General features: G+C 32.3%; 6 protein-coding genes across 6 annotated transcripts; 5 read left to right on the top strand and 1 right to left on the bottom strand.

Moving 5' to 3' along the window:
- The first annotated feature begins 6,137 nt into the window (after nt 1-6,137).
- On the top strand, nt 6,138-6,926 carry LOC119606527 (larval cuticle protein 2-like). Its single transcript, XM_037960065.1, has 2 exons — nt 6,138-6,325; nt 6,386-6,926. Exons 1-2 carry the CDS (start codon nt 6,314-6,316, stop codon nt 6,812-6,814), a joined length of 441 nt encoding a protein of 146 aa, XP_037815993.1. The 5' UTR covers nt 6,138-6,313; the 3' UTR covers nt 6,815-6,926.
- Nucleotides 6,927-9,273: 2,347 nt separating this feature from the next.
- On the top strand, nt 9,274-10,087 carry LOC119606526 (larval cuticle protein 2-like). Its single transcript, XM_037960064.1, has 2 exons — nt 9,274-9,485; nt 9,571-10,087. Exons 1-2 carry the CDS (start codon nt 9,474-9,476, stop codon nt 10,015-10,017), a joined length of 459 nt encoding a protein of 152 aa, XP_037815992.1. The 5' UTR covers nt 9,274-9,473; the 3' UTR covers nt 10,018-10,087.
- Nucleotides 10,088-13,364: 3,277 nt separating this feature from the next.
- On the top strand, nt 13,365-14,121 carry LOC119606523 (larval cuticle protein 4-like). The gene is made up of 2 exons (XM_037960061.1): nt 13,365-13,534; nt 13,604-14,121. The coding sequence occupies exons 1-2, from the start codon at nt 13,523-13,525 to the stop codon at nt 14,048-14,050; spliced, it is 459 nt and encodes a 152-aa protein (XP_037815989.1). The 5' UTR covers nt 13,365-13,522; the 3' UTR covers nt 14,051-14,121.
- A 2,633-nt stretch (nt 14,122-16,754) lies between these two features.
- Nucleotides 16,755-17,493, top strand: LOC119606524 (larval cuticle protein 4-like). The gene is made up of 2 exons (XM_037960062.1): nt 16,755-16,913; nt 16,998-17,493. The coding sequence occupies exons 1-2, from the start codon at nt 16,902-16,904 to the stop codon at nt 17,388-17,390; spliced, it is 405 nt and encodes a 134-aa protein (XP_037815990.1). The 5' UTR covers nt 16,755-16,901; the 3' UTR covers nt 17,391-17,493.
- A 2,941-nt stretch (nt 17,494-20,434) lies between these two features.
- On the bottom strand, nt 20,435-21,028 carry LOC119606534 (larval cuticle protein 2-like). The gene is made up of 2 exons (XM_037960074.1): nt 20,933-21,028; nt 20,435-20,864 (listed from the first exon to the last, which is right to left on the bottom strand). Exons 1-2 carry the CDS (start codon nt 20,942-20,944, stop codon nt 20,520-20,522), a joined length of 357 nt encoding a protein of 118 aa, XP_037816002.1. The 5' UTR covers nt 20,945-21,028; the 3' UTR covers nt 20,435-20,519.
- Nucleotides 21,029-21,528: 500 nt separating this feature from the next.
- On the top strand, nt 21,529-22,159 carry LOC119606536 (larval cuticle protein 2-like). Its single transcript, XM_037960075.1, has 2 exons — nt 21,529-21,670; nt 21,734-22,159. The coding sequence occupies exons 1-2, from the start codon at nt 21,659-21,661 to the stop codon at nt 22,076-22,078; spliced, it is 357 nt and encodes a 118-aa protein (XP_037816003.1). The 5' UTR covers nt 21,529-21,658; the 3' UTR covers nt 22,079-22,159.
- The last annotated feature ends 727 nt before the right edge of the window (nt 22,160-22,886 follow it).

Here is a 22,886-nt window from a genome sequence, read left to right as displayed (position 1 = left end):
AACTGAACTAGAACTGAACTAGAACTGAACTAGAACTGAACTAGAACTGAACTAGAACTGAACTAGAACTGAACTAGAACTGAACTAGAACTGAACTAGAACTGAACTAGAACTGAACTAGAACTGAACTAGAACTGAACTAGAACTGAACTAGAACTGAACTAGAACTGAACTAGAACTGAACTAGAACTGAACTAGAACTGAACTAGAACTGAACTAGAACTGAACTAGAACTGAACTAGAACTGAACTAGAACTGAACTAGAACTGAACTAGAACTGAACTAGAACTGAACTAGAACTGAACTAGAACTGAACTAGAACTGAACTAGAACTGAACTAGAACTGAACTAGAACTGAACTAGAACTGAACTAGAACTGAACTAGAACTGAACTAGAACTGAACTAGAACTGAACTAGAACTGAACTAGAACTGAACTAGAACTGAACTAGAACTGAACTAGAACTGAACTAGAACTGAACTAGAACTGAACTAGAACTGAACTAGAACTGAACTAGAACTGAACTAGAACTGAACTAGAACTGAACTAGAACTGAACTAGAACTGAACTAGAACTGAACTAGAACTGAACTAGAACTGAACTAGAACTGAACTAGAACTGAACTAGAACTGAACTAGAACTGAACTAGAACTGAACTAGAACTGAACTAGAACTGAACTAGAACTGAACTAGAACTGAACTAGAACTGAACTAGAACTGAACTAGAACTGAACTAGAACTGAACTAGAACTGAACTAGAACTGAACTAGAACTGAACTAGAACTGAACTAGAACTGAACTAGAACTGAACTAGAACTGAACTAGAACTGAACTAGAACTGAACTAGAACTGAACTAGAACTGAACCAGAACTGAACTAGAACTGAACTAGAACTGAACTAGAACTTAACTAGAACTTAACTAGAACTGAACTAGAACTGAATTAGAACTCAACTAGAACTGAACTAGAACTGAATTAGAACTAAACTAGAACTGAACTAGAACTGAACTAGAACTGAACTAGAACTGAACTAGAACTGAACTAGAACTGAACTAGAACTGAACTAAACTGAACTAGAACTGAACTAGAACTGAACTAGAACTGAACTAGAACTGAACTAGAACTGAACTAGAACTGAACTAGAACTGAACTAGAACTGAACTAGAACTGAACTAGAACTGAACTAGAACTGAACTAGAACTGAACTAGAACTGAACTAGAACTGAACTAGAACTGAACTAGAACTGAACTAGAACTGAACTAGAACTGAACTAGAACTGAACTAGAACTGAACTAGAACTGAACTAGAACTGAACTAGAACTGAACTACTGAACTAGAACTGAACTAGAACTGAACTAGAACTGAACTAGAACTGAACTAGAACTGAACTAGAACTGAACTAGAACTGAACTAGAACTGAACTAGAACTGAACTAGAACTGAACTAGAACTGAACTATAACTGAACTAGAACTGAACTAGAACTGAACTAGAAAAATGAAAATTTGTAGTAAAAATAAATTCGATTTTTCACCAAAAATTAATTTTTTGCATTTTGTAAAATTTAAAAAAAAATCGATTTTCATTAAAAATTAATATCTACAATAAAAAATTTTATATTACTTAATTTCTAAGTGATGGAGAATTGTTTGAAAATTCATTTACAAATTGACAAATGTATTTTTTTTTCTAAAAATATAAAATTTCAAATAACAAATTATTGATTTAATTAAAAAACCCATTCATTATAAAAAATTAATCGATTTTTTTGTTAATAACTTTATTAATTTGTTTACATTATATCAACAATGTAAACTATACCATAAAGCTATGATTTATTGCTAATAGCCGTGAACGGCGCCAACTTGTCTTCAAATCAAGTTCACATATACATACATCACATCGATCATCGGTCACTAGTTTAGCCTCGTTTGATCTCGCCTATAACCACATAAAGTTTATAATGAAACAGTTAACTTTTTAAAGAAGAGTAATTAAGAGAAGCGTTTAATAGATGCACTCTGCATAGATTAATACATATTTATTAATTGAGTTTACAATCAACCGGCGATCACAGTAAAATCGATATGAAAAAATCTCTCAATAGAATTTATCATTAATCCTAAATAAATGCTATTTACCGATTTTGATCAAATTTTTGGTAACTATTTACTGCATAAAATTTTACATATTTTATTTACCTTAATAATTTCATATGGGTATACTATGAAATATTTACTTCATATTATTTTACATTAATTATAGAAAAGTTTCAAATTCTTGTAGCTTGTCAAATGTAAAAGTTTTATACAAAAAATTACAAAAACTTTTAGTTCTTTTCAGTTTTTATCATTAAAAACTGAGGTTGGTGTTTATCTAACGAATGTTTCTGTCACTTTTTATTTTACATAGTCTTAGTAAACGACACATGTGCAATTAAAATATGTATTTGTATTGACTTGGTTGCAAGAAAATGTTGCAGCAAGGAAAAAGTTTTTTTTTTTATTTAAAGGATGTTAAAGGTCTTTAATGATTTTGTGAGAAAAAGTATGTAAAATTTTGCTTTGTTAAGATGTTTGACATTATTGTCTTATGAAATTTGTCAATAAACTTGAAAAAGATTCAACTCTTTTAAATGCAGAAAAGAAGTGTAAGTTTTTTTCTTTAGTTTATATCAAATTGACATATCTAGCAAAACTAAAATAAAACGATTGCCGAAAAAAGTAATGAATAAACAAGAATGGAGTTGATCAAGAACGAAATTGTAAATGACCCTACATCAACTAGAGTCTAGTCTCTTCTATAGTCCAGTCTATAGTCTAGTCTATAGAATAGTCTATAGTCTTATCTATATAGTAATCTATAGTTTAGTCTATAGTCTAATCTACAGTCTAGTCTATAGTCTAATCTACAGTCTAGTCTATAGTCTAGTCTATAGTCTAGTCTATAGTCTAGTCTATAGTCTAGTCTATAGTCTAGTCTATAGTCTAGTCTATAGTCTAGTCTATAGTCTAGTCTATAGTCTAGTCTATAGTCTAGTCTATAGTCTAGTCTATAGTCTAGTCTATAGTCTAGTCTATAGTCTAGTCTATAGTAGTCTATAGCTAGTCTATAGTCTAGTCTATAGTCTAGTCTAGTCTAGTCTATAGTCTAGTCTAGTCTAGTCTATAGTCTAGTCTATAGTCTAGTCTATAGTCTAGTCTATAGTCTAGTCTATAGTCTAGTCTATAGTCTAGTCTATAGTCTAGTCTATAGTCTAGTCTATAGTCTAGTCTATAGTATAGTCTATAGTCTAGTCTATAGTCTAGTCTATAGTCTAGTCTATATCTAGTCTATAGTCTAGTCTATAGTCTAGTCTATAGTCTAGTCTATAGTCTAGTCTATAGTCTAGTCTATAGTCTAGTCTATAGTCTAGTCTATAGTCTAGTCTATAGTCTAGTCTATAGTCTAGTCTATAGTCTAGTCTATAGTCTAGTCTATAGTCTAGTCTATAGTCTAGTCTATAGTCTAGTCTATAGTCTAGTCATAGTCTAGTCTATAGTCTAGTCTATAGTCTAGCTATAGTCTAGTCTATAGTCTAGTCTAAGTCTAGTCTATAGTCTGTCCTATAGTCTAGTCTATAGTCTAGTCTATAGTCTAGTCTATAGTCTAGTCTATAGTCTAGTCTATAGTCTAGTCTATAGTCTAGTCTATAGTCTAGTCTATAGTCTAGTCTATAGTCTAGTCTATAGTCTAGTCTATAGTCTAGTCTATAGTCTAGTTCTATAGTCTAGTCTATAGTCTAGTCTATAGTCTAGTCTATAGTCTAGTCTATAGTCTAGGTCTATAGTCTAGTCTATAGTCTAGTCTATAGTCTAGTCTATAGTCTAGTCTATAGCTAGTCCTAAGTCTAGTCTATAGTCTAGTCTATAGTCTAGTCTATAGTCTAGTCTAAGTTAGTCTATAGTCTAGTCTAAGTCTAGTCTATAGTCTGTAGTCTATAGTCTAGTCTATAGTCTAGTCTATAGTCTAGTCTATGTCTAGTCTATAGTCTAGTCTATAGTCTAGTCTATAGTCTAGTCTATAGTCTAGTCTATAGTCTAGTCTATAGTCTAGTCTATAGTCTAGTCTATAGTCTAGTCTATAGTCTAGTCTATATGTCTAGTCTATAGTCTAGTCTATAGTCTAGTCTATAGTCTATCTATAGTCTAGTCTATAGTCTAGTCTATAGTCTAGTCTATAGTCTAGTCTATAGTCCGTCTAGTCCTATCGTCTAGTCTATAGTCTAGTCTATAGTCTAGTCTATAGTCTAGTCTAGTCTAGTCTATAGTCTAGTCTATAGTCTAGTCTAGTCTATAGTCTAGTCTAGTCTCTAGTCTAGTCTAGTCTAAGTCTAGTCTTGTCATAGTCTATCTAGTCTATAGTCTAGTCTAGTCTATAGTCTAGTCTAGTCTCTAGTCTAGTCTAATAGTCTAGTCATAGTCTAGTTAGTATATAGTCTAGTCTAGTCTAGTCTAGTCTATAGTCTAACTATCAGCTTATTTAGACTTCAATTTTTTTTTATGACTGCGGTATGTTCTCTTTGATCCACTATTCTAAAGACACTCCCAGTTTTAAAAAACCTAATTAAACTAAAAGGTTATAGGGTATCTTAACGGCAAACATATTCCCTCCTTGACAACCGTAAAACGTTGACAGCAACTTGATCAATTATGACAACTTATAATTGGCTTAAAATGTACACAAATACCAAATTTGTTAGCAAGTCACACAAATCTATAAAATTTATAATCTTTTGCTTTTATGACATCAATTTTATAGATTAAAGGCAATTATTTTTTAGCTTTAACTAATTAATAAAGTAAAAAAATTTAGACACCACCCAGCTATTTTTGCTCTGCATAAGTCAGTCGTCGGATACATAAGAAATAATCAGGCGATTTAATGATGATGTTGATGATGGTGATAGATTTTAGACCAGTTTTAAAATAATATGACCAGTTTTTGGTTTTTTTAGACCAACTAAATAAAAATGCAAACCAACCATACTTTTTTTTTTTCAATATAAAAATTTTGCATACTAAAGAAATTAAATAAAACAAGTAAGAGTGTTATATTCGGCTATGCCGAATCTTATATACCCACCATCAAACCTCGTTTGACTCGAATGAAACTTACTTATGTAGGCCAGTTATAAGCGTTAAAGTAATTTTCTGAAGGGGACCATGTATAGGGGGGTAGGGTCAATTATGGGTCGATCCTCATAAATTTGGTAGATAGAATTTGGTTCGTATTAAATTTATTTGTGTCGAATTTCATCGCTACACTCGTATTTTTAAACCATTAATGAGCGTTGCAGTCATTTTCTGAAGGGGACCTTATATGCGGGGTAGGGTCAATCATGGACCGATCCTCATAAAATTTTTTAGATAGATTTTGACTCGTATGAAACTTACTTATGTCGAATTTCATCTATATACTAGTATTTTTAAGCCAGTAATGAGCGTTAAAGTCATTTTCTGAGGGGGACCTTATATGGGGAGTAGGGTCAATTATGGACCGATCCTCATAAAATTTCGCATATTGATTTTGGATCATAAGAAACTTACTTATATCGAATTTCATCGCTATATTCGTATTTTTAAACAAGTCATGGCTGTTAAAGCTGCTTTTCGAGGGGCCACTTGTATGGGGGCTATCCGAAAACGTGGACCGATATTGCCCATTTTCAACACCAAACAAACCTTACCTATAAGAAATATTTATGTGAAATTTCAACCCTCTAGCACTTTCTATTCGGACTCTATCGTACTTTCAACAGACAGACAGACAGACAGACAGACGGACAGACGGACAGACATGGCTAGATCGTCTTAGAATTTAATGAGGACCCAGAATATATATACTTTTGTGGGTCTATGACCAATATTTCTATGTGTTACAAACGGAATGACAAAATCAATATACCCCCCATCTTTTTTGATGGTGGGTATAAAAACACAAAAGTTTTAATAATATAAAAAAATGTTAAGTAGGTTGTGATAGATTATTATATGTTATTTTTTAAATATATTAAAGTATTATAATTATAATACCAGCATCTAAATGACGTATTAAGTAAAAAATAATAGTGAAAACTTATTTTTTAATAAAGCTAATAAAGCTTTATAAAAGCAAATAAAACTAAGAATCTTAAAACTTCAAAAATAGTAAATTTTTTAAATAATTGAGAGTTAAAAATATTCCCACCAAATTGTAGTATATAAACTTAACATAATTTGAGTTTAAACATCAGTTAATTTTAAAACACTAAACAAATCAAAACTTTAACAAAAATGTTCAAATTTGTAAGTTTACTAAACTAAATTGAAGAAAAAAAAACAAACTCTAATATTCTTTTTCCTCAGGTTGTTATCTGCGCCTTGTTGGCCACCGCTGCCACCGCTCAACGTCATGGCCATGGTCATGGTAACGGTTTCGGCAACTCCAACCGTGGTGTTAGCAAATCCAGCGATGATGTTCATGCTGAAATCGTCTCTGCCGATTCTGATGTACGTCCCGATGGTTTCGATTACCACTTGGAAACCACCAATGCCATCAGTGCCAAGGCCAGCGGTGATGCTTACGGTAATGTCCACGGTGACTTCCAATGGATCTCTCCTGAAGGCGAACACATTGCTCTTAGCTATGTTGCCGATGAAAACGGTTACCAACCCAACAGTGATGTTTTGCCCACACCCCACCCCATCCCAGAAGCTATCTTGAAATCTTTGGAATATATCCGCACTCACCCACCCAAGGAAGAAGCCCACCACGGTTTCGGTCGTAGATTCTAAGAACATTTTAGTTTAATAACTTCATGAATCCCTTGTTTTGTTTGAAATTTTTGTTAAAGGATTTGTTTGAAGTTAAAAAATAAATGATTTGTTTTTTAAATCGAATTTAGAAGATTTTGATATTTTTGAAAAGTTTTGGAACTAAACTAGAACAGAACTAGAACAGAAATAAACAAAATTAGAACTCGAACTAGAACAGAACTAGAACAGAAATAAAACAAACCTAAAACTAGAACAGAACTAGAACAGAACTAGAACACAACTAGAACAGAACTAGAACAGAACTAGAACAGAACTAGAACAGAACTAGAACAGAACTAGAACAGAACTAGAACAGAACTAGAACAGAACTAGAACAGAACTAGAACAGAACTAGAACAGAACTAGAACAGAACTAGAACAGAACTAGAACAGAACAAGAACAGAACTAGAACAGAACTAGAACAGAACTAGAACAGAGCTAAAACAGAACTAGAACAGAACTAGAACAGAACTAGAACAGAACTAGAACAGAACTAGAACAGAACTAGAACAGAACTAGAACAGAACTAAAACAGAACTAGAACAGAACTAGAACAGAACTAGAACAGAACTAGAACAGAACTAGAACAGAACTAGAACAAGAACAGAACTAGAAAAGAACTAAAACAGAACTAGAACAGAACTAGAACAGAGCTAGAACTGAACTAGAACTGAACTAGAACTGAACTAGAACTGAACTAGAACTGAACTAGAACTGAACTAGAACTGAACTAGAACTGAACTAGAACTGAACTAGAACTGAACTAGAACTGAACTAGAACTGAACTAGAACTGAACTAGAACTGAACTAGAACTGAACTAGAACTGAACTAGAACTGAACTAGAACTGAACTAGAACTGAACTAGAACTGAACTAGAACTGAACTAGAACTGAACTAGAACTGAACTAGAACTGAACTAGAACTGAACTAGAACTGAACTAGAACTGAACTAGAACGGAACTAGAACTGAACTAGAACTGAACTAGAACTGAACTAGAACTGAACTAGAACTGAACTAGAACTGAACTAGAACTAAACTAGAACTGAACTAGAACTGAACTAGAACTGAACTAGAACTGAACTAGAACTGAACTAGAACTGAACTAGAACTGAACTAGAACTGAACTAGAACTGAAATAGAACTGAAATAGAACTGAACTAGAACTGAACTATAATTTTTCACAAAGGAACTTTTATGATGAATTTTACCTTAATTCCGATGTATTTAAGCAATTTATTGATGAAAAATAAAATTTCTAAAAAAGACTTTATATGGGAGTTAGGGTCAAATATGGGCCGATCCTCAAAAATTTTTATATAAAGGTTATAAATATAAAATAAAAAGGCATGGTTATTTATGCCTAAAATACCTAGTTGTGCCAATTTTTGGTGAAAATGTAGTTTGTTTGTTGTAGCTATGAGTTAAAAACCCCAAATCCGAAGATCCGATTGCATTGGATCTAGGTGAAATAATGATTCGATTTCAACCATATTCAAAATATCTTCAAAAATTGCGGCCTGCCGCAGAGGGACAGGCGGACGGACATGTCTAAATCGACTCAGAGATCGATTCTGTGTTGATCGGTATACTTTAAGGTGGATTTAGGACCAATATTATAATATCAGTTAATCTTTCATATATCGTGTTTGTTCTCAAATGTTAATTCTTGTGTCAAATTCATTAGAATTCTCTTTGATATAATCGCGTTAATAGAATCGTGTTAAGGATCGGTTCATTATTATCACACACTTTTCTATATACTAATCAGAAGTGTTTTTTTTTTAATAATACCAAACGCTTCTTTCAACAACTATAACATTTTGTTATAAATTGTTTTCAAATATTTCCATAATAGGCGGAAGCACAAACAAAGAAAGAAATCTTAGTAACACGCCTATTATTATGCTAAATAACTGGTAGCTTCTAGCATTGCGCCACATCCACTATAGAAAACTACTAAGAATATATATAGACGGACATGGACGACCATATCATACCCTAAGTTGTTATTAATAGTATTTGGACATAAATACATAAGTTTATATATGAGCGCTAGGTGAAATAATGAAGCGATTGCTGCTATTTTCAACAGGTTTGATAGACAGACGAAGGGACGGACAGACGGTCATTGCTAAATCTTCTCATATAATAATTCTGAGTTGATTGGGAGTGTGGAATTAATATTGCTATGCATTACAAATAATATCAAAGCCACCATAATACTAAAAATACTGTAGGGTACAACTATTCTCAAATTTTCATTCTCAATAGATTTGTGTAGATAATCGCTAACAAAGAAATTATGCTAACTAGACATAAGATACGATTGATACCTCTTTATTTGTGTGAATATTTCAATATAACAAAATTTTGCTCAAAACCTCTGATTCATACACAAAAAGAAAAAATCATGCATAAGTGTGTCCATGACATATGTGTGAAAAAATATATATAAAAAATGTTTGCAAAATATATGAGCAAAAATTGTTAAGACAAAGTAAATGTCAAAACAATATAAAATATTTATGATTTAAATTAACCACAAATTAAAATCATATATAAACTGTGGAAAGCATAGGAAATAGCATCAGTTAATTTGAGATCATTAAACAAAAACAAATCAAATCAATCAAACATGTTCAAATTTGTAAGTTTTGAAAAGGATATAAGAATATTTTAAAATTTAAAAATAAATATAAAAAACTTACCTATCGTTATGTTCTTCTTCACAGGTTGTTATCTGCGCCTTGTTGGCTACCGCCGCCACAGCTCAACGTCATGGCGGTCATCACGGTCAATCTCGTGGCTTTGCCAACAACCGTGCTGCCACCAAATCTGTTTCTGCCTCCAGTGATGATGTTCATGCTGAAATTATTTCCGCTGCCTCTGATGTCCACCCCGAAGGTTTCGAATACCATTTGGAAACTACCAATGGCATCAGTGCCAAGTCTAGCGGTGATGCTTACGGTAATGTCCGCGGTGAATTCCAATGGATCTCTCCTGAAGGTGAACACGTTGCTGTTAGCTATGTTGCCGATGAAAACGGTTACCAACCCAACAGTGATGTTTTGCCTACTCCCCACCCCATCCCAGAAGCCATCTTGAGATCTTTGGAATACATTCGCACCCATCCACCCAAGGAGGAAGCCGTCCACCACGGTCATGGTCGTAGATTCTAAGAATATTAGTATTGTTAAGTTTTGTTTTAATAAAATATAAAATTATTTTTTAATATTAAAAATAATTAAATTAAATTTGAATTTTATTCACAACTTTAGTTAAATACATACATTTCCACTTGTATGTTACCCCAAGGACTAAAGAGTGCTTTATCTCCAACTTACTAACTAATCTGAACTCATTTGATACTTACTAATATATTTAGTATGTTAAATATTTTTCGTCCCCCTTTTTCGATAATGATCCACTGAAAGTAACAAAATTTAAATATCCAAAATTGTTCTTAATATTTCAATAAAGTTACCATTTGTTGTTAACATCAGGAGGAGAGATAGGAACCATATTCACTAAAAAATGTGAAACGTACCTACTATCAACATGTTTTCATCAAATTATCCCTGTTCGCAAAAGGTTCTCTTTTCTCCGAAAGGGTAACATGAATGCCCGGAAAAAGGACCAAATTATTCACACAAATTTTCGCTTTGTACTCCATTGGTTTCAGAAGATACCTATTATTATTATCCTAACCGATTTTCTATTATTAAACAAGACAAAAAAGTTTTAACTAAGAGCAAATGCTTGACAATAGTCAAGTCAATAGTCCAGACTATAACCTAGCCTATAGTCTAGTCTATAGTCTAGCCAACAGTATAGTCTGTAGTCTAATCTGTAGTCTGGCTTGTAGTTTGGCCTATAGTCTAGTCTATCATCCAGACTATAGCTTAGTATATAGTCCAGTCTTCAGTCTACTTTATAGTCTATTCTAATGTCTAGTCCTTTAGTCTATAGTATCGTATATAGTATCGTATATAGTATCGTATATAGTATAGTCTCGTCTATAGTCTAGTCTATAGTCTAATCTATAGTCTAGTCTATAGTCTAGTTATAGTCTAGTCTATGTCTAGTCTATAGTCTAGTCTATAGTCTAGTCTATAGTCTAGTCTATCGTCTAGTCTATAGTCTAGTTATAGTCTAGTCTATAGTCTAGTCTATAGTCTAGTCTATAGTCTAGTCTATAGTCTAGTCTATAGTCTAGTCTATAGTCTAGTCTATAGTCTAGTCTATAGTCTAGTCTATAGTCTAGTCTATAATCTAGTCTATAGTCTAGTCTATAGTCTAGTCTATAGTCGAGTCTATAGTCTAGTCTATAGTCTAGTCTATAGACTAGTCTATAGTCGAGTCTATAGTCTAGTCTATAGTCTAGTCTATAGTCTAGTCTATAGTCTAGTCTATAGTCTAGTCTATAGTCTAGTCTATAGTCTAGTCTATAGTCTAGTCTATAGTCGAGTCTATAGTCTAGTCTATAGTCTAGTCTATAGTCTAGTCTATAGTCTAGTCTATAGTCTAGTCTATAGTCTAGTCTATAGTCTAGTCTATAGTCTAGTCTATAGTCTAGTCTATAGTCTAGTCTATAGTCTAGTCTATAGTCTAGTCTATAGTCTAGTCTATAGTCTAGTCTATAGTCTAGTCTATAGTCTAGTCTATAGTCTAGTCTATAGTCTAGTCTATAGTCTAGTCTATAGTCTAGTCTATAGTCTAGTCTATAGTCTAGTCTATAGTCTAGTCTATAGTCTAGTCTATAGTCTAGTCTATAGTCTAGTCATAGTCTAGTCTATAGTCTAGTCTATAGTCTAGTCTATAGTCTAGTCTATAGTCTAGTCTATAGTCTAGTCTTAGTCTAGTCTATAGTCTAGTCTATAGTCTAGTCTATAGTCTAGTCTATAGTCTAGTCTATAGTCTAGTCTATAGTCTAGTCTATAGTCTAGTCTATAGTCTAGTTATAGTCTAGTCTATGGCTAGTCTATAGTCTAGTCTATAGTCTAGTCTATAGTCTAGTCTATAGTCTAGTCTATAGTCTAGTCTATAGTCTAGTCTATAGTCTAGTCTATAGTCTAGTCTATAGTCTAGTCTATAGTCTAGTCTATAGTCTAGTCTATAGTCTAGTCTATAGTCTAGTCTATAGTCTAGTCTATAGTCTAGTCTATAGTCTAGTCTATAGTCTAGTCTATAGTCTAGTCTATGTCTAGTCTATAGTCTAGTCTATAGTCTAGTCTATAGTCTAGTCTATAGTCTAGTCTATAGTCTAGTCTATAGTCTAGTCTATAGTCTAGTCTATAGTCTAGTCTATAGTCTAGTCTATAGTCTAGTCTATAGTCTAGTCTATAGTCTAGTCTATAGTCTAGTCTATAGTCTAGTCCATAGTCTAGTCTATAGTCTAGTCTACAGTCTAGTCTATAGTCTAGTCTATAGTCTAGTCTATAGTCTAGTCTATAGTCTAGTCTATAGTCTAGTCTATAGTCTAGTCTATAGTCTAGTCTATAGTCTAGTCTATAGTCTAGTCTATAGTCTAGTCTATAGTCTAGTCTATAGTCTAGTCTATAGTCTAGTCTATAGTCTAGTCTATAGTCTAGTCTATAGTCTAGTCTATAGTCTAGTCTATAGTCTAGTCTATAGTCTAGTCTATAGTCTAGTCTATAGTCTAGTATAGTCTAGTCTATAGTCTAGTCTATAGTCTAGTCTATAGTCTAGTCTATAGTCTAGTCTATAGTCTAGTCTATAGTCTAGTCTATAGTCTAGTCTATAGTCTAGTCTATAGTCTAGTCTATAGTCTAGTCTAGTCTAGTCTATAGTCTAGTCTATAGTCTAGTCCATAGTCTAGTCTATAGTCTAGTCTATAGTCTAGTCTATAGTCTAGTCTATAGTTTAGTCTATAGTCTAGTCTATAGTCTAGTCTATACTCTAGTCTATAGTCTAGTCTATAGTCTAGTCTACAGTCTAGTCTATAGTCTAGTCTATAGTCTAGTCTATAGTCTAGTCTATAGTCTGGTCTATAGTCTAGTCTATAGTCTAGTCTATAGTCTAGTCTATAGTCTAGTATATAGTCTAGTCTATAGTCTAGTATATAGTCTAGTCTATAGTTTAGTCTAGTATATAGTCTAGTCTACAGTTTAGTCTATAGTCTGATCTAGAGTTCTATAATCTTGTTTATGTTTTTAGTAATAATCTAACATCTTTGCCTTTGTAAGCAAGAATAGAAATAATTCTAAGCTGCTTCTAAATTTCAATTGGCATTGTTCTGCACAGTAGTCCGATGTGCGTCAGCAAATGACAATAGACAAAACTGTCACATAAATCTTAACTCTTTGATTTTGATTATGGAGATTTCTTTTCAACAACTCAGTTCAACATTTAATTTATGCAGACAAATCATTAAAAGTGTGACTGACGTCCATATACAGCTTACAAAGATATTAAATAATATTCAAAAAAAAAGATGCAAAAAATATAATAACAAATACTAAACTACAACATTAATATTTATTGTTTTTAAACAAAATAGATGTGTAAAAAACTATAAGACACCATAAATGTTAAGATACAATAAAATACTTTATGATTTAAAGATATACAAATAAAAATCATATATAAACTGAAGAAAACATAAGAAAAGACATCAGTTAATTTTAGATCATTAAACAAAACACACCAACAAATAAAACAAAAATGTTCAAATTTGTAAGTTTTGAAAATGAAAATTGAAATTTAACCACAATCACTTAATTATCCTTATGTTCTTTTTCACAGGTCGTTATCTGCGCCTTGTTGGCTACCGCCGCCACTGCTCAACGTCATGGCCATGGACACAATCAACCTCGTGGCTTTGCTAACAACCGTGCTGCCACCAAATCAGTTTCCGCCTCCAGTGATGATGTTCATGCTGAAATCATCTCCGCTGCTTCTGATGTCCACCCCGAAGGTTTCGAATACCACTTGGAAACTACTAATGGCATCAGTGCCAAGTCTAGCGGTGATGCTAACGGTAATGTTCGCGGTGACTTCCAATGGATCTCTCCTGAAGGTGAACACATTGCTCTTAGCTATGTTGCCGATGAAAACGGTTACCAACCCAACAGTGATGTTTTGCCCACTCCCCACCCCATTCCAGAAGCTATCTTAAAATCTTTGGAATACATTCGCACCCACCCACCCAAAGAGGAAGTCGTCCACCACGGTCATGGTCGTAGATTCTAAGAATTTTAGTTTTGTTAAGTTTTTATTGAAAACAAACAAATAAATAAGTGTTTTGTTTAAAAAATAAAAAATAAAAGATTATTTTCATTTGTAAATAACAAAAAGTAAGACTAAACTAGTCTATAGCCTATATTCTGGTCTATAGTCCACTCTATAAGCTAGCTTAAAGTGTAGTATACAGTATAGTCCATAGCTTAGTTTATAGTCTAGTCTATAGTCTAGTCTATAGTCTAGTCTATAGTCTAGTCTATAGTCTAGTCTATAGTCTAGTCTATAGTCTAGTCTATAGTCTAGTCTATAGTCTAGTCTATAGTCTAGTCTATAGTCTAGTCTATAGTCTAGTCTATAGTCTAGTCTATAGTGTAGTCTATAGTCTAGTCTATAGTCTAGTCTATAGTCTAGTCTATAGTCTAGTCTATAGTCTGTCTAGTCTAGTCTATAGTCTAGTCTATAGTCTAGTCTATAGTCTAGTCTATAGTCTAGTCTATAGTCTAGTCTATTAGTCTAGTCTATAGTCTAGTCTATAGTCTAGTCTCTAGTCTAGTCTATAGTCTAGTCTATCTCTAGTCTATAGTCTTAGTCTATAGTCTAGTCTATAGTCTAGTCTATAGTCTAGTCTATAGTCTAGTCTATAGTCTAGTCTATAGTCTAGTCTATAGTCTAGTCTATAGTCTAGTCTATAGTCTAGTCTATAGTCTAGTCTTAGTCTAGTCTATGGTCTAGTCTATAGTCTAGTCTATAGTCAAGTCTATAGTCTAGTCTATAGTCTAGTCTATGGTCTAGTCTATAGTCTAGTCTATAGCCTAGTCTATAGTCTAGTCTATGGTCTAGTCTATAGTCTAGTCTATGGTCTAGTCGATAGTCTAGTCTATAGTCTAGTCTATGGTCTAGTCTATAGTCTAGTCTATAGCTAGTCTATAGTCTAGTCTATGGTCTAGTCTGTAGTCTAGTCTATAGTCTAGTCTATAGTCTAGTCTATAGCCTAGTCTATAGTCTAGTCTATAGTAGTCTATATTCTAGTCTATAGTCTAGTCTATAGTCTAGTCTAGTCTATAGTCTAGTCTATAGTCTAGTCTATAGTCTAGTCTATAGTCTAGTCTATAGTCTAGTCTATAGTCTAGTCTATAGTCTAGTCTACAGTCTAGTCTATAGTCTAGTCTATAGTCTAGTCTATAGTCTAGTCTATAGTCTAGTCTATAGTCTAACTAACTAACTAACTAACTAACTAACTAACTAACGAACTAACTAACTAACTAACGTAACTAACTAACTAATAACTAACAACGAACGAACGAACGAACGTAACGAACAACGAACGAACGAACGAACGAACTAACGAACGAAACGAACTAAGAACGAACGAACTAACGAACTAACAACTAACTAACGAAACTAACGAACAACTAACGAACGAACTAACGAAGAACGAACGAACGAACGAACGACGAACGAACGAACTACGAACTAACGAAAATAACGAACTAACTACACTAACTAACTAACTAACTAACTAACTAACTTAACTAACTAACTAACGAACTAACTACTAACTAACTAACGACTAACTAAACTAACTAACTACTAACTAACTAACTAACTAACTAACTAACTAACTAACTACTAACTAACTAACTATAACTAACTAACTAACTAACTAACTAACTAACTAACTAACTACTACTAACTACTACTAATAACTAACTAACTAACTAACTAACTAACTAACTACTAACTAACTAACTAACTACTATTAACTACTAACTAACTAACTAACTAACTAACTAACTAACTAACTAACTAACTAACTGACTGACTGACTGACTAAATACTTAAATAACTAAACTAAAATTTAAACGGTTTTGTTTATTGGGACCCTGATCTTTTCGACTGTCGGTCACCGATTTTGATTGGACGGCTCATTTAGACATTTATTTGCTTCATTATTTTCCTAAGAAAAACCAGAATGGAAGTTTTAACATATTTCAACAACTGTTTAAGCAAATTTTTTAAATGCTCGTGTGATTTTAGTAAACTTTATATTCAAATTATTAGTTTTTAATTTCTCACTAATTGCCACAATTAAATCATAAATATTTTAAATCTTATTAGTTGACATTTATCAATCTCATATATTTTTTTTAAAGAATTGTTTCCGAACAACTGGACATGTTGTAGAACTCTCTTAGTTTCACATTTTTTTTGTTTAGTTTATTTTTTTAGACCAGTTTTATAACTTTATCAGATTAGTGAAATCATAATAGCATAGAAAAATACTAAATAAATTTAAACAATTAATTATGTTGTTTCTATGCATTTGAGGTTTAATTTAAGAGGATAAAATCAAAACATTTATTTGAACATTAAATTATTAGAATTAATCCGCTAAAATTAATAAACAATTGATAGAGGAAGTATTATAATAGAAGATATCGAAAACAAAAGAATTTTTAAAATTTTTAAGTATTTGTTAATAGAAAACAAATTCAAAAACGCAAATCATTCTTTTTCATAGGACTGGTAAGCTGTGAAATAAGTTCTCCAGCAAATAGAGAGCATATGCAGTGCTTACGCTCTCCCTTACGCAAGAGTTAAAGTTCGTTTTATAATACCACTTTCTACTGTCAAAACTTTTGATTCAAAATTCCAATTATAAATCTTCCCCCCCTGAATGGGTTAATAAGCAAATATTTTAATGATATAAATATTATTATAGGGGATAAACTAAATGTCAAACTGCAAATCAGTCAATAAAATTTCAACAATAGTTTAACTGCAAAAAAATTCTATATAAACTAAAGAACTGCAGAGAGAAAGGTATCAGTCAGTTCTGGATAAAACAACTAAAATCAACATGTTTAAATTTGTAAGTTGAGCAAAGACAAAAACAAACGAATCCATGGAGAATTTCGGATCGTTTACTAATTATTTCCTTTTATTCTGGCTTCAGGTCGTTGTCTTGGCCTTTGTAGCTCTCGCTTCTGCTCAACACCATGGCTTCGGTGGTCACTCCGTCTCTCATGGCTCTGGCGAAGATGCTCATGCTGAAATTAAATCTTTAGATTCTGAAGTACTTCCCGATGGTTTCCATTATGCTTACGAGACCACCAACCATATTAAGGCTGTCGCCAGTGGTGATGAACACGGCAATATGCGTGGTGATTTTGAATGGGTTTCTCCTGAAGGTGAACATATTGCTGTTAAATATGTTGCTGATGAATATGGTTATCAACCAAGCAGTGACGTTTTGCCCACTCCCCACCCCATCCCAGAAGCTATCTTGAAATCTTTGGAATACATTCGCTCTCATCCTGCTCACGAAGAACATCATGGCAGATTTTAAATAAGAGGATTTCTTCTTATTTAGAAAATATTTAGTTTTCTATATTTTCTTTAGTGAAAATTTTGAGAAAATTAGTGATATTTAATAAAAAAATTATTAAAAAGAAAATATTTAAGAGTTTATTCTTTTATGAAACATTTGTGGAGAATTTTCAATTATAAAGAAAAATCAATTTCCCCGAATTTTGTCTTTAATGGAATAAATATTCACACCTATATATTTCTGTTTATTTATTTTTATTGTCTAGCTCTAATCATATAAAATAAATTAAGATTTTAAATTAAATCTGTCATATGAAATATTGCTGCTTATTTAAATCATGTCAAAATTGTTATTTAAATAAACTGGATTTTAAATTGATTTATAAAAAAAACAAAGGGCAATCTAAATAAATATAAGCTTAAAAAGCCCACACATAAATTCGGGATTAAAATGAAAAACGTCATAATTGTTATCATGATTTTAAATAAAACAACTAAATAAATAGTAACCGGTTTTCAATGATGTTTGAATATTTAACGGTTACCTTTTAGGTGTTATAGTATTACGGTGGTATTACAAAAATCAAAATAATTATAAGATGTAATCAGATCTATAGACTAGTCCATAGTCTAGTCTACAGTCTAGTCTACAGTCTAGTCTACAATCTAGTCTAAAGTCTAGTCTATAGTCTAGTCTTTAGCATAGACTATAGTCTAGTCTATATTCTAGTCTATTGTCTAGTCTATAGTCTAGTCTATAGTCTAGTCTATAGTCTAGTCTATAGTCTAGTCTATAGTCTAGTCTATAGTCTAGTCTATAGTCTAGTCTGTAGTCTAGTCTATAGTCTAGTCTATAGTCTAGTCTATAGTCTAGTCCATAGTCTAGTCTACAGTCAAGTCTATAGTCTAGTCTATAGTCTAGTCTATAGTCTAGTCTATAGTCTAGTCTATAGTCTAGTCTATAATCTAGTCTATAGTCTAGTCTATAGTCTAGTCTATAGTCTAGTCTATAGTCTAGTCTATAGTCTAGTCTATAGTCTAGTCTATAGTCTAGTCTATAGTCTAGTCTATAGTCTAGTATATGTCTAGTATAGTCTAGTCTATAGTCTAGTCTATAGTCTAGTCTATAGTCTAGTCTATAGTCTAGTCTATAGTCTAGTCTATAGTCTAGTCTATAGTCTAGTCTATAGTCTAGTCTATAGTCTAGTCTATAGTCTAGTCTATAGTCTAGTCTATAGTCTAGTCTATAGTCTAGTCTATAGTCTAGTCTATAGTCTAGTCTATAGTCTAGTCTATAGTCTAGTCTATAGTCTAGTCTATAGTCTAGTCTGTAGTCTAGTCTATAGTCTAGTCTATAGTCTAGTCTATAGTCTAGTCTATAGTCTAGTCTATAGTTTAGTCTATAGTCTAGTCTATAGTCTAGATAGTCTAGTCTATAGTCTATAGTCTAGTCTAGTCTATAGTCTAGTCTAGTCTATAGTCTAGTCCAGTCTAGTCTAGTCTAGTCTAGTCTAGTCTAGTCTAGTCTAGTCTAGTCTAGTCTAGTCTAGTCTAGTCTAGTCTAGTCTAGTCTAGTCTAGTCTAGTCTAGTATAGTCTAGTCTAGTCTAGTCTAGTCTAGTCTAGTCTATAGTCTAGTCTATAGTCTAGTCTAGTCTATAGTCTAGTCTAGTCAATAGTCTAGTCTATAGTCTAGTCTATAGTCTAGTCTAGTCTATAGTCTAGTCTATAGTCTAGTCTAGTCTATAGTCTAGTCTAGTCTATAGTCTAGTCTAGTCTATAGTCTAGTCTATAGTCTAGTCTATAGTCTAGTCTATAGTCTAGTCTATAGTCTAGTCTATAGTCTAGTCTATAGTCTAGTCTATAGTCTAGTCTATAGTCTAGTCTATAGTCTAGTCTAGTCTAGTCTAGTCTAGTCTAGTCTATAGTCTAGTCTATAGTCTAGTCTATAGTCTAGTCTATAGTCTAGTCTATAGTCTAGTCTATAGTCTAGTCTATAGTCTAGTCTATAGTCTAGTCTATAGTCTAGTCTATAGTCTAGTCTATAGTCTAGTCTATAGTCTAGTCTATAGTCTAGTCTATAGTCTAGTCTATAGTCTAGTCTATAGTCTAGTCTATAGTCTAGTCTATAGTCTAGTCTATAGTCTAGTCTATAGTCTAGTCTATAGTCTAGTCTATAGTCTAGTCTATAGTCTAGTCTATAGTCTAGTCTATAGTCTAGTCTATAGTCTAGTCTATAGTCTAGTCTATAGTCTAGTCTATAGTCTAGTCTATAGTCTAGTCTATAGTCTAGTCTATAGTCTAGTCTATAGTCTAGTCTATAGTCTAGTCTATAGTCTAGTCTATAGTCTAGTCTATAGTCTAGTCTATAGTCTAGTCTATAGTCTAGTCTATAGTCTAGTCTATAGTCTAGTCTATAGTCTAGTCTATAGTCTAGTCTATAGTCTAGTCTATAGTCTAGTCTATAGTCTAGTCTATAGTCTAGTCTATAGTCTAGTCTATAGTCTAGTCTATAGTCTAGTCTATAGTCTAGTCTATAGTCTAGTCTATAGTCTAGTCTATAGTCTAGTCTATAGTCTAGTCTATAGTCTAGTCTATAGTCTAGTCTATAGTCTAGTCTATAGTCTAGTCTATAGTCTAGTCTATAGTCTAGTCTATAGTCTAGTCTATAGTCTAGTCTATAGTCTAGTCTAGTCTAGTAGTCTATAGTCTCTATAGTCTAGTCTATAGTCTAGTCTATAGTCTAGTCTATAGTCTAGTATAGTCTACACTATAGTCTAGTCTGTAGTCTAGTCTATAGTCTATTCTATAGTCTACTCTATAGTCTAGGCTACAGTTTACTCTATAGTCTGGTCTATAGTCTTGTCTATAGTCTCGATATATTGTCGTTTAAACTCTCACCGTTAGTCTCGTCTATATCCACGTCTAGTCATCATATTCCCGATTATACTTAACTTTTTTAACCCGAATTATAGTCAACTCTATAATATCTGTTATTGTATAAGTATTTAGGATAAAAAATACTTCGGACTTTAGTATATTCCCAATTTTAAAACACTACGAATTATTTTTATGTGCAATTTATTGGCAGTTTGAAGCAAATGTTAGAATTTTATAAAAAAAAAATACTAAAAACTAACACTTTTAATTTAATGATGTTCTTCCTTTGAGGGATGAGCTTCATTATAGGCAATAGCCTTCAAGATGGCTTCAGGAATGGGATGAGGAGTTGGTACAACATCACCAACAGGTTGATAACCATTTTCATCGGCAACATAAGAAACCTTAATGTGTTCACCTTCAGGGGAAACCCATTCGAAGTCACCATGAATGTTGCCATGTTCATCACCGGAAGCAGCTTGATGGATATGATTGCTGGTATCCAAAACGCTATCAAAACCATCAGCTCTAACATCCGACTTCATGTTAGTGACCTCAGCATGAGCATCATCGCTATCAGCGGCGGCGAAGGCAATCAAAGCAGCAATGAGGATCTGCAGGAATTTAAAGGATATTTTGTAGCCTTTTTTTATAAGGATTTTTTATTTATTTAGCAACTTACGTATTTATACATTTTGTTTGTTTTTTGATTAAGTTCTTTAGAATAGACTTCTTTAAACTGTGTTAATTGCAAAATATTTTTGATTATTTATACACAATTTGTTGATAATTATTTTGCATTGCAAGTTTGTGAAATCAATTAAAATTCATTTAAAAAAAGGTTTATTTTTTTTTATTTGTTTGTTTATAATTTGTTCATAAAATTATTAGAAGATTTTTTTTTTTACTTTCTTTTGAAATTATTAGAATGTTAAAAAAATAAAATTGTTTACGATCTTAACCAAAATTTAATAGACATGTTTGCAAATTAAGCCGGTTAATTGCAACCTGAAGTTGAATGAATCCTTAAGATTACAAAAACAAAATTTAAATATAAAGAAAAATATTATAAAAAATAAAGAATCTTTTTTTCATGAAAAACAATCTTAATGGAAAATTATTTTTAATAGAAAGATTATGGCAAATATTTGATTTCAATAATATTTTTGCAAAATTGTTTATATTTTTTTTTTTTTGTTAAATTAAAAATTCTAACTTGCCGTTATATGCAAATCAGAGGCAAACAAACAATTAAACATTTTTATTTTTATTTTAATTGTTTTTAATAATTAAAAATGCTAAATAATAATCTTAATAAAAAAAATTGTGTATAAATACTCTTAAACAATTTGCAATTAGCACAGTTTAACAACTTTATTGTAAACATATTAAACAAAAACAAAACAACATGTATAAATTCGTAAGTTCTTTAAAAATTATTTTAAAATAAAACAAAAATGTTAATAAAACATTTTTTTCTTAGATCCTTATTGCTGCTTTGATTGCCTTCGCTGCCGCTGATAGCGATGATGCTCATGCTGAAGTCACTAACATGAAGTCAGATGTCAGAGCTGATGGTTTTGATAGCGTTTTGGATACCAGCAATCATATCCATCAAGCTGCTTCCGGTGATGAACATGGCAACATTCATGGTGACTTCGAATGGGTTTCACCTGAAGGTGAACACATTAAGGTTTCTTATGTTGCCGATGAAAATGGTTATCAACCTGTTGGTGATGTTGTACCAACTCCTCATCCCATTCCTGAAGCCATCTTAAAGGCTATTGCTTATAATGAAGCTCATCCCTCAAAGGAAGAACATCATTAAATTAAAAGTGTTAGTTTTTTAGAGTTTTATATGAAATTCTAACATTTGCTTCAAACTGCCAATAAATTGCACAGAAAATAAGTTGAGTAGAGTTTTTAATTAGGAACTGGATTTTGGCCATAATGCAGACTATAGTTGGGATTTTAATAGACTAGATATTTAGTTGAGAGTATGAAGATATGAATAGACTGTGGATATACTATAGTCCTGACCCGAAATTTGATTATATCATAGAATATAGTCTAAAGAATACACTGTATTCAAGACAATAGACGAGACTATAAAGTGGACGAGATCATAGTCGAGACTATAGACGACTTTGTAACCGAAACTAAAGTCTAGAGTATACGATATAGTCGTGTTTATAGAAGGGACTAGAGTCAAGCCATTTGATGAGATTATGTTGTAGACTATTAATGAGACTATAGATAGGACTACTGACGAGACTACAGTCAAAACTAAAGGCTATAGAAGAGACTATAGAGTAGACTATAGTCGAAACTATAGAAGAGATTATATCATTGACAAATAACTGGACTATACGCTAAAGTCGATACCATAGGCTATAGTCGAGTCAATTGATAAGATTTTGGGGAAGCTATTGATAAGACTATAGACCAGACAATAGTGGATACTTTAGACCATATTATGGATGGTAATGTAGACGAGACTATGTCGAAAGTATAAATGAGACTATAGTCTAGGCTTTTGATGGATCTATAGCCTATAAACGAGAGTATATACCAGATTATAAAAGAGACAATAGTTTAGACTACATATTTAATCAAGACTATAGAGTATAGTCTAG

This window comes from Lucilia sericata, unplaced genomic scaffold (assembly GCF_015586225.1).
Source record: "Lucilia sericata isolate MDLA Ls3-8-SP2 unplaced genomic scaffold, ASM1558622v1 Contig000597F_arrow, whole genome shotgun sequence".
In the NCBI taxonomy this organism is placed as follows: Eukaryota; Metazoa; Arthropoda; class Insecta; order Diptera; family Calliphoridae; genus Lucilia; species Lucilia sericata.
This window is presented reverse-complemented; position numbering and strand designations above follow the sequence as displayed.